The sequence below is a fragment of the Microtus pennsylvanicus genome, chromosome 11 (genome assembly GCF_037038515.1).
Source record: "Microtus pennsylvanicus isolate mMicPen1 chromosome 11, mMicPen1.hap1, whole genome shotgun sequence".
NCBI lineage: Eukaryota > Metazoa > Chordata > Mammalia > Rodentia > Cricetidae > Microtus > Microtus pennsylvanicus.
The window spans coordinates 53098552-53111918 of NC_134589.1; the positions used below are offsets into that span (position 1 = coordinate 53098552).

At 48.1% G+C, this 13367-nt stretch overlaps 1 protein-coding gene across 4 annotated transcripts in view; it reads right to left on the reverse strand.

Annotated features, from left to right (window-relative positions):
* Myh10 (myosin heavy chain 10) overlaps positions 1-12065 on the reverse strand; it is a 139167-nt gene extending 127102 nt beyond the window's left edge. For 3 of the 4 annotated variants that reach the window (XM_075992102.1, XM_075992101.1, XM_075992099.1), the window contains exons 1-2: positions 11792-12065; positions 4278-4653 (exon numbers count right to left, since the gene is read on the reverse strand). In XM_075992102.1, the coding sequence (XP_075848217.1) occupies positions 4278-4622 (345 nt within the window). In that variant the 5' untranslated portion in view covers positions 4623-4653; positions 11792-12065. The remainder of the gene's footprint in view (positions 1-4277; positions 4654-11791) is intronic. The other variant, XM_075992100.1, reaches the window with a different exon arrangement.
* Between the last annotated feature and the right edge of the window lie 1302 nt (positions 12066-13367).

The following is a 13367-nucleotide window of genomic DNA, read 5'->3' on the forward strand; positions in this document are numbered from 1 at the left end:
GACCAGGCTGGCCTCGAATTCACAGAGATACGCCTGTCTCTGCCTCCCGAGTGCTGGGATTAAAGGCGTGCGCCACAACCGCCCGGCAAAAATAAATATTCTTAAAAACCACAGAGAAACCCTGTCTCGAAAAACCAAAAAAAAAAAAAAAAGAACAAGGTAAAAAGTGATTGAGAAAGATACGTAATGTTGACATCTAGCCTTCAGTCACACACATGCATGCGCACACACATGAACATGTACATATAACACACACATGAATAATTGGAAAAACAAAACAACAATCAAAACCCCAGCCTGTAGTCCAAGCACTCTGGAAGCAGAGGCAGGAGAACCGCAAATCTGAGACCAGCCTGATCTATCTAACAAGCTCCAGACCATCAAAGGGCTACCTGCCTCAAGGATACCAGAGATATAACAAAGCAAACAAAAAAAAAGGGGGTTAATAAACAAAAAACAACAACCTTGGAAATGTTAAAATCACACCTTTAATGTTCCAAAGACTGAAGAAGTCAACAGAAATTAGAAAATACTTAAAACCGAGTAACAAAACACTATGTCTCAAGTCTGTGAGGTGAGCTGAAGCAGGATTGAAGAGATCTTTACAGGTTTAGTGGTTTTTGTAGGAGGGAAGATGAAAATTAGTGATCTGAGAATTTGGCTACCAGGGAGAATAAGCCCAAAGAAGAGAGCACACTAAACCTACCAGCAGCCAAGCCTGCCTGAGGAAGCTGTTTTATCTTACCCACACAACACGGTCAAAGCACAGCCTATCTGTCTCTACCATGGCACCTCAACTGCCAGTTTCAACTCCCCAGTTAATTCCAAACGAGTACAACAAGGGCAGGGCAGCAGACATCCCAACCCCACTGCCAACTGCTGCAAGAAGAATTCTGGGTGAGAATCTTTCTCCATCCTCCCTAACCCCTGCTATGAACTCAATGCTTTAAGAAAAAACTTACATTGTCCTGTACAGGCCTGAAGCCATGATTTGGAAAGAAACTCAGAAATCACTGAAATTCAAGTTAGGTTGAAGGAAACAAAGTACACATAAACAGCTGGAAAGGCTTGGAATTACCATGAGTGATGTTTACAGATTTTCATGCATGCATATGCACTTGTGTGCCTGTGCCAAGGCCGGAGGTCGACATCAGGTATCCTCCTCTATTGTTCTCAATTTATTTTATTTTTCTTTTAGATTTCTTTTATTCATGTGTATGAACATTTTGCGTGCATGCATGTATGTACAACACAACATGCTCAATTTTTTTGAGGCAGGGTTTCTCATGGATCCTACTCACTGATTGGCTAGACTGGCTGGCTGGCAAGCCAATCCCATCCTCCCAGCCCTGCCTTTGAATGCTGAGCCAGGCATGGACTATCACACCCAGCTTTCTATGTGAGTGCTGAGGACATCAAGCACTTTACTCACTAAGTCGTCCCCTCAGCTGTCTTTTTTTTTATTCTTTCCCTGGTACCAATGCAATATCCTTGCAGCTATCTATAGTGTCCACCGATGGATGGAATTAAGGTAAAGCTTCCTATAGAGACAGCCTGGATCTTTCCACACTGATGTCTTTATAGTGTGTGTGTGTGTGTGTGTGTGTGTGTGTGTGTGCAGGGGTGTGCATGCATGTGTGTTCACACACTCAGATGTTGTTCCCCAAGGCAGTGGTACTTATTTTTGTTGTTGTTTTTCAAGAAAGGGCTTCTCTGTTTAGCTGACTGTCCTGGAACTCACTTTGTAGTCCAGGCTGGCCTCAAACTCATTGAGATCCTGCTGCCTCTGCCCCACCTCCCATTCCCACCCCTAGTGCTGGGGTTAATGGCGTGCACAGTCACCATTTAGCAATATTTATTTTCTGAGACAGGATCTTTTACTGGGACTTATAGCTCCCCAACTAGGCTTGGATGGGTGGCCAGCAAGATCCTCATCTTCACCTCCCCAGCACTGGGACCATGAGCTTGTGCCACTGTCCTGAGCTTTCCTGTGGGTTCTGGAATCCATCTTTGATCCTCATGCTGTGTGAGCAGTTCTTAGCATGAGACGCTATCTTCCCAGGCCCTCCAGTACTTCTTAGTTGTGCTTTCTACCTTTCCAGTCCTGCCTAAGTCACGCACCAGGCTTCAATCCACAACAGATGAGTTCTCAAATCTCCAAAGTCCACATTAGCATCTGGCTACAACATCCTAAGATTCCTTCAGTCTCACGAACTTTGTCCCTTAGTGATATTAAAATCACAGCCCTTCATCACTGTGGTTTGAATGGGAATGGCCCCATACATTCATATATTGAATGCTTAGTCACCAAGGAGTGGAACAGTTTGGGAAGGATTAGAAGGTGTGGCCTTGTTGGAGGTTTCAAAAGCCCACTCCAGTCATCCCCCCACCCCCCCACCCCCGTGTCTCTCTTTGTCCTTCTCTCTCTCTCTCTCTGCCTTCTGCCTGTGGATTAGTATGTAAAGCTCTCAGCTACTGCTCCAGCATCATGCCTATCTGGTTCCCACCATGATCATGGACCAACTCTCTAAAACTGTAAGCAAGCCCCCAATTGTCTTTCTTTTTGTAAGAATTGCTTTGGTCACAGTATGTCCTCGCAGCAGCAGAACAGTGACTAAGACAATCTCCGGCCCTCCAGCCCAGATCTTAATTCTTCCTCAGTCTGACTCTAAGGTGATCACCAAGCTGCATTCTTAAAGGGCTAGTAACAGAGATACAAATTGCCCACCCCTCACAGGCCTTCAGCTAAATCCCACGGCTAGGAAAAGGGCACTGTTCCTCCATCTCTGCTGGATTCTCACCACTATTCCTGGGTTGTCCTCTTTTCCTCCCCTTTTTCAAGGCATGTCCTTTCCCAGTCCTGCAGGCTGCCTCTTCCTCGCTTTTTCTGTATCCTACCTCACAGAGGAAACGGAAGAGGAGGCAGAAGGGGCTCAAAAATTACCCATTTTGATTCCCTTAATCATCCAGACTCCAAATGCTACGTTGCCAAAGAGCCCTTCACTGAGCCACTGGGGTGCCCATTCTGTTCCTAGCCTAGTTTATAACCCTGTTTCATTTCCTTACTGGGACATCTCACAAATACAGGGCACTGAGCTACACCTAGACAACAGTATGTGCTTGGTAATATTACTTAAATGCAATTGGTTCCTTGGGAACACTGGTTCCAACTGACTGAGTTTTGAATTACTTGTGAGCTTCAAGCAGCATTTTTTTAATATAAAATTCAACCACCTTTTCCCAATTTGAGGTCATTACTCTGTCACCTTTTCTGTGTCTCTTCCTTCTAAATTGGTCCTAGTCTCATCCAGACCTTCAGTCACTGCCACCTGCTGTCACCTCTTCAAACCTATTTTGTCATTCTCGATTTGTTTTGTTGCCATTTTTTTTTTTAATGTGTAAAGGTGTTTTGCCTGCATGTATGGCTGTGTACCACTTGTATGCCTGGTGCCAAGGAGACCATAAGAGGGCATCAGATCCCCTGAAACTGGGGTTAGAGCTGGTTGTGAACTGCCATGTGGGTGCTGGGACTCAAACTGGGTCTTCTAGAAGAGCAGACAGTACTCTTCACCCTTGAGTCATCATCTCTCCAGGTTCTCACTCTTTAGCTAAGGCTAGGCTCTAACTCATGGAAATCTTCCTGCCTGAACCCCGCCAAGTGCTGGGATCACTGGCATGGAGCGGGACATCCAGCCCATTCTAGGTTCTTTGTAGTGCCTAACAGTCTTCCTCTGCCTTATCCAGAAGGATGTTCAGTAACTTCTACACAAAGACACAATCAGTGACTGCAACACAAATGCCAACCACAGCCTCAATCTCACCCCAACTGCTTCCTCTTAAGAGCCTCAACATTCATCCTCCCTACTTCCCTTTCTCCAACGAAGCTGCGCTTGCGCCCCATCGAAACCTCGGACCCTGGGCCCCTTGTTTCTCTGCTCTTTCTTGTTTGGTTCCTCTTGTAAATGAACTCTCAATTATTAAATTTCTGGTCTCTTTGCCACGTTCTCCCTCACACGCTGCCCTCCGGAGCAGCACTCTGAATATCTTCAAACACAGTCCCATCGTTCTAATCATAGGCCCAATCACTTAAACTTAGCACCATTAAAATGTGAAGAAAATGAGGAACGGTTTAAGCAAAAATTCTTCTCATCTTTAACAGAAACATGATGTCAAACGGGTGTTGGAACCTCTATTCAAGTGGCTACAGCAATGTGTATAATGTAAATTACCCAACCTCCCAGGTAGCCCTCCCAGGGTTATTGAGGAGGAATACTCACGTAGATCAGTCCTGAATAGTAGCGATCCTTCAGATTGTGTAAGACAGATGCCTCATTCAAGCACGTCAATTCCGCCATGTCCTCCACCTTAGAGAACTTCGGTGGGTTCATCTTCTGGATGTCATCTTTGTTGACCATTGCTTTCTTGCCGTTCTCTGCCAGCTCCACCATAACTTCATCGCCCCGCTCCTCTTTGATACTAGCTGCCTCAAAACCATGGCGTTCCGATGGGATCCACACCAGCTTCTTAGCTGTCCAATCAGCTTGAGTGGCAGGGTTGTAAATGACAGCCCTGTCCACAAAGAGATACCGCTCCGGATCCTCCAGTCCAGTTCTCTGGGCCATTGTAAACAGAAGGATCCAAAAGTAATTGACTCTAGAAGAGAAGGGCAAAATTAGCTGCTCATGAAATATAAAGTAATTTACTAGTTTGACTTTCTAAGAAGCGTAAAGCAAAACCCTTGATAAACATAAACCATACAGTGGAAGAGCTGAGTATCCCTCCCCACAGCCACACTACCCCATTTTCCAAGGTAAACTTCAGGGGTAACCACTAATCATGACTCTGGCTGTCTGACGACCATTCAAGGTCTGCAGAGGCAAACAACAGCGCTTCAGTGTGACCTTTCTTCCTCTCTCTCTCCTCTTTCCCCCTCCCCACAGACTAAGCAGAGAGTTATGAAGGCACAAAAGGGAAATTAAAACAAAGACACAGAATAAAGGCCACGGAGTGGCACTGGGAATTCCTGTGACCACAGGCCATAGCTACAAAGACACATGATTGCCAGAGAGTGTAATCGGGTCCAGAGTGTAGCTCCATGGTGGTGCATTTGACTGGCACACACACACACACGGCCCTCGGTTTCCACTCCAGAGCACAAAAGCGGGAAGAGAGAGACAGACACACAGTGAGACTGCATGAATGAATGAGAGCTAAATTATGCCTTCCAGTCCACCTTCAAACAAGACTCAAGGAATCTCCCTATAGCCTCACTATGACCCTTTAATCTGTTAGGTGACCACAGAAGACAATTACAACTTGGCTTCAAGCAAGCCTTTCGAGTATGTGGTGGCACCTATTCAGTCTCCATCGTATGCACAACTGCTCCCACCGCCCTCACCTCCTCTCACCAGTGTCCACGTGTTGTGGAAGTTTCCAACCTGCAGGAAGCCCCTTAAGCTCCAGGACGTCCCCGAAACTGACCAGATCCACTAGGCCCCTCCCTGCCAGAGTCCCCCTCAGATGCAGCAGAGCCAAGCTATAAAGAAGACCCTCACACAGCTGAGGGACAAGATGCTCTAGTGCAGACCAGCCGCAGCAGCCAGCTGAACTGCCTGGAAGAGGCTTAGCCCAACTGAGACACGGGAAAAGGACACTCTTCAACCTGCTGAGCTGCCTGCCGGGGTGCAGTGTGCTCCAGGCTCCCAGCTTTGTGAGCTGTCACCCGTGCTGGGTAGGGTGGGCTTTGAGGATGTATCTGGCTTTGAGTAATTTCTCCTCCTGTAAGTAACCCTTCGCCCACAGTCCTCTAAGTAACCCCAACAGAACTCACTGGTCCACCAACTCTGGTGGTACCTGTCTTTGGTCTGTCATGGGCTCTCTGTCTGGGGTAGAGGTTTGAGCTGTCTCCTCAGGAAGTTTTATAAGACAACACCATGTCTTCCACTAACAATGTGTGGCCCCAAAGCAAACCTAATATTACAGCAGTGATCTAAGCAGTACAGAAGACTCATTAGTAACTTAAGCCACATTGAGGAAAGGTCTGTCCTGTGACTGCTACAATAGTCAGAGCTCAAAATATAGCTGGTTTATTTCGTGCTCACTGATGATTGGTACAAATGAAGCTAGCAAACCTCCAGGCATGTCAGGGTGAGGCACCACTCCTATATCTGGGCAATTAGCCTTCTGGACATCATGTACCTTTCTGATGTCACTTCTCATTCCCTCCTGACAGCACCTTTCTAGAATCTGATACCATACATCAAACACTTCTTGCTATTACTCCAAAGTCCAAGTTATTCCAAACGTCACAGGACATTTCTAAGACTTCATCCAAACCAACCCAAGAAACCAAGTACTGACTCTTAGTCTATCAAATCTCTTTGAGTTCTCCCCTTACCTCAGCTCACCAGATATATTAGGGACTCTTGGTAGGTGAGAGGATCAATATAAAATATCCTTTGTAGGTTGTATGGAAAAAAAATCATAAGGCCATCCAAAGTTGTAAATAGGTCATTAACTTTGAGTCTATAAATATAGCTCAAGTTCCGTGAACTCCCTGAAATGGTATAAACCGTGTAGTGCATTTAATGTGTACGTCCCTGCATTATCCTAAGGAGACCACCGATGCCTTTCTTCAGATTCTCAAAGGGCTGTCTACACCCTCAAAGACACACTGCTGACAGCAGGCACGGGTGCTAGCTCGCTAACCCCTGAGAAGTTTATTACAGCCAGACCTTCAGAAGGATCCGTTATATGTACTGCATTCGAAACCTATGCTCTGAAGCAGCGGGTCCCAAACTGTACTGTGCACAGGCGGCACAAGGAAGGCTATTAACACACAGATTGCTGGACCCCATGCCCTGAGTTTCTTATTCAGTAAGTCTGAGGTGAAGTTTAAATTCTGTATCCACCCATGTTTCCTTTCTTTCTTTTCTTTTTTTCTTTCTTTCTTTCTTTCGTTTTGTTTTTTGTTTTTTTGGTTTTTTTTTTTGGTTTTTCAAGACAGGGTTTCTCTGTGACTTTGGAGCCTGTCCTGGAACTAGTTCTGTAGACCAGGCTGGTCTCGAACTCACAGAGATCCGCCTGCCTCTGCCTCCCGAGTGCTGGGATTAAAGGCGTGCGCCACCGTCGCCCGGCTTTTTTGTTTGTTTTTTGAGACAGGGTCTCACTATGTAGTCTTGACTATCCTGGAACTCACTCGGTAGACCGGACTAGCCTCAAACTCACAGAGATCCACCTGCTACAGCCTCCTGAGTACTGGAATTAAAGGCATACATCCCTACACCTAGCTACCCCATCTCTTTAAAAAAAACTATTTTACATGTACAAGTATTTTACCTGCATGTATGTATGTGTATCACATGCAAACTTGGCATCCATGGAGGCCAGAAGAGGGTGTCAGATCTCTTGGAACTAGAGTTATAGATGGTTGTGAGCCACCATGTGGGTGCTAGAAATCGAACCCAGGTCCTCTGCAAAAACAAGCGCTCTTAACTGCTAAGCCATCTCTCCAGCCCAAGACTCTGTGTGTCTATCAGCTGCTAACAATGCCATTGGTCCTGGACCACTTTTGACAATCACTCTTCCATAGCTCTCTCTCATCTACAAACAACGTGCTACCCTATTTTATAACTTCAACCTAACTTTGCTTCTTAGGCAAATACAAGAGAGAGGGCAATATGAAAACTATTTGTGGGCCCACATACAATCAGAAGTATGGTGAGAAGTGGGCTCAGAGAGTTATTAACACATTTTCCAGTTTAGGCTGCACAGTGGTAAGAAGTGTGGGGGTCATCTCAGGAGAATCTGAGGGCACATAATAAGCCATAAACTCCACGTTTCGGAAGCACGAACTCTATAAAAAATACAATTATAACAAAATGAGTTTGTTTTATTCTTCGTTGGTTAAGTGAGTATATGGCACTTTGGAAAGTATCCTGCTGTCTGTAGGTCTGCATACATTAATTTACCGTGGGTGTAGAAACAATCTCAAATTTGGTAGGCAGCTATAAATGGGAGTAACTTGGCAAGTCATTTCTATAGCAGGTCTAGAAAAAGCAAATTGTGTAATTTTTCGTTACATCATCAAATGGGGACATTTAAAATTTATTGGTACGTGTTTAAGAAGCAGAAATGTTAATTTAATGTAAAAAAAACTAGTGGATCATGAAATTGCAATCACCACATGCTTCCAACTTTCTGGGGAAAAGATAACACACACACCTTTTTGGGTTTTGAGCCCCAGGCAGTTGCCTTAAAAGCTAGTATGTACATGAGGCTGGTTTTGAACTCCTAACGGTTCTGCTTCTGTCGCTAGGATTATAGGTGTGTGCCACCATGCCCAACTTCATCTATTTTTTTTTTAAATGAAGTCAATTCTAAGTCTTTGGTTGAGCAGCAGATTACAAAATACTTTTATTTTTAGCACTTCCAGATTTTCCTACCACTAAACCCTGTGGGGGTGGCTACCTGTCCCTTGCTGTGTGGCACTGGTCAGTTAGCCTGGTCCCCGGGACATAACAGAGAATCCAGATATACCTTCCATAAATGGCCCCCATCCTTAAAATTCACTTCCTCTTCCCACAACCAAACCCTTCCCTCCTGACCCAAATGCTACCCTTTCACACTTGCTTTTCAGGTCAATCTAGCAATTCAATCCTTCCTTCTCCTCAGCCTCCGCACTGCCCTTCTGGCAGTCTCCTCGACCTACCTAGCACTGCACCACAGGGCTCACTTGGCAGGTAGGAGGGGCTCCTCGGGCTGTTTAACTCACAAGCGTTTACTGTGAGGCCAGTAAAGATGTTTTAGCTAGTTTAACCCCTCACGTGTGCTTGCTGAGTATACTGTACTTTTTCACTCCGTTGCTCATTTGGTGTTAGATCTGATTTAAAACTCGAATTTAACATGTATTACTTGCAAATATTTTGCCTTGCTGAAAGGCAAATGCCACAATTTTTATAACAAATCATCTTGTTATGCATCCCTCACTACATCCAGGCACCATTCTAAAGAGTTACACACATCAAGGCCTTAATACTCACGAGAGGGGTACAAGGTAGCTTCCATGAATAAACTCCATTTCACAAACGAAGAATCCAAAGAATTCTGAGACTGGACAACAGGCCCAAGGTCACACAGCAGAGGTCACAAGTAGCAGAGGAAGTCTTAAGCCCAGAGACCAGGCTACAGAGATCCAAGTGGAGTGGACAGGAAAGAAACTTTGAAGGATATGTGGCATTTCATATAACTTGTTACCAAATTAAAGAATCCTGCCTACCAATAATGGGTTAAAGATTATAGGTTCAGTCACGAGCACATTAGCACAATCTGCCATAGACTTTACATTCTGAAGGAAAATGCCTACATTTAAGAGAAAGGGGGGATAAAAAGGTGCCTCTGTAGTAGACAGGCATGGAGAGAATTTGGAGGTGTATCTGTCACCTGAAGTAGCTGTCTAATGACAATTAAATCATTTATCAGTGTATATATCAATTTGCCTCCTACAGAGTCAAAGTTCCCATCCCTGGCACTGGTGGCAGACAACTACCCCTGAGGCATCCACCCTGCTCATTTTGTTACTTCCAATGAAACGCCGCCTAGCAAAATTCTCAGCTGCTTCCCAACACCCAAGGTAGTTGTGGGCAGAGGAAAACGATTCGATTTTATGATCAGACTGAATACAGCAGAACAAATAAAATGAGGCCAGGTAGCCACCCTAGAAGATGCTTCAGACACAGATGACCCAAACGAGAGCTGACCCTATCTGTGTAACACTATCTACTACTGGGGTCACTGGCACTATGCGGCTGCACGCGTCTCTTAATTTATCAAAATTCTACTTAACCAAACAATCACAGACACAAAAGGCAAGACGGCTGTATGGCTGTGAAGCCCTGCTCTGGCTCCCAATGAATAAAATACTTCCAACTTGGGTCTTAAACCAGGGATTTGAATTCCTCATATGTGATAAAAATGTATATCCAACGCTGAAGCATATGGTTGGTCATTCACCCTACCCCGATGCCCTTCAGATTGTCCCCCATCTCCCTCTCGACCCAGCCTCTTCATTGTGGTGACTTCCCTAAGGAGCCCAAATACATAGCCAAGCACTCACAGGTCACATCCTGAGGCTGCAAAAGCTTGTGCTGTATCACACAATTGCAGCGTATGCTTTCTGCCGATAAGGATGGGAAGAACGCAATTTAAGATGCAGAAGTAAGGAGAAACATAAAATGGCCACTTTTTCAGAACCGGAGACAGACAGGGCATACATACTTAAACATCAAAAGCATCGGGGCTCCAAGAATAGTTAACCGAGGCAGATTGATGAGGGACATGAAACAATGAATAGATTATAAAGTTTTCCAGAGTCAGATACTATCAGGAATAATTAAACCTCATCCAAAGCATCCTTAGTTTCAAATGTTTAAAAAAACAAAATCAAATCTCAGCATAGCCAAAGTATTACATTTAGTATTATTTTATTCAGCAAAAACAGCAGTCTTTGTTCCATCCGCAGTCTGGATCTACCCCGCCTGCTTTTCCCTACCCCACCCCACCCCACCCCACCCCCTTCCATCCACCGCAGTGATCTTGAAGAGAGCTGCAGAGGCCCCAAGAAACAAGAGATAACGGTCGTAGCTAGAGACCCCGTTACCCAAACCTCACGAGCTCGGGTCAGACCCGCCGAGTGGCCACCTCCTCCCTAAGGCCCCAGTTCCTAAGCAGGCCTGTGTGGGGGCCTCTCGGGTCCCTGGGCCGCATCCGCCCACCACAGGCCCACAAAGCCCCGCCAATGCCAAGGACTCCACAGCTTCAACTTCCCTCCGACCCAATTCCATTTCGATTTTATGGGATCAGGGTGTGACCCCCCAACTGCAGAAGGCCAGGCAGAGAGTCTCCGGAGAGCCATTACCAGATCACTTACACAATAAAGCGATCCAGAGGCGAGGGCTGACCCTCCCTCCCCCCAACCAACCCCCGGCCGCTCCGCTACAACGCGCCCGGGCCACATTTCCCGCCTCGTTCCCCCCAACGGCCCAGGCCTCGCCCGGCGTCCACCTCTTAGTCCTCCACGGTCCCCAGCAAGCGTGGCATGCCTTTTAACTCCCGCCCTACTTCCCCGAGCACAGCTCTGGAGCCCCTCACCCGCCGCACGCTCCTCAGACCACGCAGCGCTTCAGCACACCGGTCCCTTAATCTCACAGATCCAGGGTCCGCCTTCTGAATCCTCGGAGAACCCCTCAGTCGCGCCCAGGGAAGCCTAACTCGGCCTAACCCACCATGCAACCCACCCAGGGGCCCTTCCTTCTCGCGCCCCTAGCACCGAGATCACACCCCAGGACTCAGTCCTCTCCCAAGAGGGCAGACACGCCGGTAGCCTCCGGCCTCCAACTCGGGCACTCACCTCCCAACCCCACGCTTCCAGGGCTCCAATGCAACCAAGGAGTTGGTCTCCACATTCCCACCCCCAGATCTCCATCCTCATCCCTTCCAAGGAGCGCCCCCAAGCACACCCCAGTCCTGATCTCTGCAGGGGTCTCACTCTCCAGGACCTCATTTCCTATCCTTCCAGATGGTCTCTCCATCTCCATACACTGGGGTCCCGTCACCTCCACAAGGTCCGCTCTCCACAGCCCAGTCTGCCTTTCCCAGCTCCCGCTTGGGTTCCGTCCCTGTGCTCCAGAGTCGCTTGGTCCCTCAGCCCGGGTTCCTTTCCTCCCGGACGACCTCACGGCCGTCCCCGTTCCCGGGGCCACCTCACTCGGACCCAGGCAACCGCACCTCTCACCTTCAGCCGAAGATGGTGGCGCCAGCGCACGTCCCCAGCAGCGACCACAGATCCAGCGTCTTAGTTCCAAACCCACCGCTGCCTCCGCCGGGCTCCTTTAGCACTGCCGCTCGCGCCTGCCCCACCCACTCCCACCCTCATTGGGCCAGCTCCACGCCCATCACCGCCGCCCCCAGACCCACTGGTCGGTTTGCGCGCCCATCTCCCAGGAAAGACGTTAGCAACCCGAACGAAGCTACCTTCCCAAGTCCGGCTCCCTCCACCCACCTGGAATGATGCTCATTGGCTCCCGCTCCCGACCTAGGCCCACAGGCTCCCCATCTCATAGGCTGGCCCTCATGCCTGTCAGGGACGCCGGGAGGTGCGGCCGGGGCAGTGGCGGGCGATTGGCTAGCTTGGAGGGAGATGGACAGCTGAGACTAACTGAGAGCCGGGCGATCCCGCGAGGCGGCGAGCGCCGACCCTGCTGGGCTGTGCGCGCTACGCTAGTCGGGGCTGGGGGTGGGGGGGACGGGGACGGTGGGGCAGGTGTGTCACAGCAGAAGCCCTCGTCTCCCACTGATCGCGTCTCGCTGTAGCGTCAGGACGCCGCTGCAACCCACTCGAGCGTCCTGCGGCCCGTCAGCTCGCCGCAGCCACCGGGTCCCGCAGCGGGGACCGGCTGCCACAGAGGACTCGCCGGCCCCCGGAGCCGCCTGCAGGGGCGGGGCGGGAGCGCGGTCCTGAGGCCTGACGTCACCCGGGAGCTTCAGGGGGTGGGAGCCGCGGCTGTGCGGCTCACCTGCAGTGGGGGAGGGGTGCCGCTTAGCCCATGCGCTGACCCGACTGCAGTCAGCTTGGAACCCTGGGGTACCCCGACTGATGCTTTTTCCGGGCGCCCGCCGGACACCTTCCTCTCTTGGCCAGTCGCAGTTGGATGTTCGCAAGCGGATAAAACCTGCTTGCTCGGCCTCTTAGGCTGGGCTGAGATTCCAAAAATAGGAGAGGCAAAGGGGCCTGGCAGAGAAGAAAGCGACTTCATTAGACCATGTGTTCATTCATTCATTTATTCCAGCTCCCTACAGAAGCTGGAATGGGTCTGCAGGGTTCCTGCGGTGTTGTCCTGCTCCCTAGAGTCAAAGAACTAGTGGTTCGGGGGCCTTAGGAAATGCGTAAGACCTCAAGTAGGAGTGGAGTTCCGAAATAAAGAAACTGGAAAGTTGAAGTAAAAATTGTAATGAAATGTCTGTAGAATCTAGAAAACTCTAATTATACGTGTATAAATATTATAAAATCAAAAATCACACGAGCAAAACGTATTACTTGTTTTTATAAAATGAAAAACTATTTTCAAAAAAATATTACCCCAAGAATTTTAGTACTTAGTATCGGATATGTGTGTGTGTTAATAGATACCTTTTAAATGCCTGAGAAACTACTAGACTGATTTTTTTTAAGTGGAAAAAAAATTGAAAACAAGGCAGAAAGTGATAAGAAAGGGTTGGTGGAATTCGGAGAAAGCTCCAAGGCAGCAGCTCGGAGAGCCCTCCAGGTGGAAGTCAGAATTCTTGGTCCTTTGTCTTGGTGTTTCTGGTCT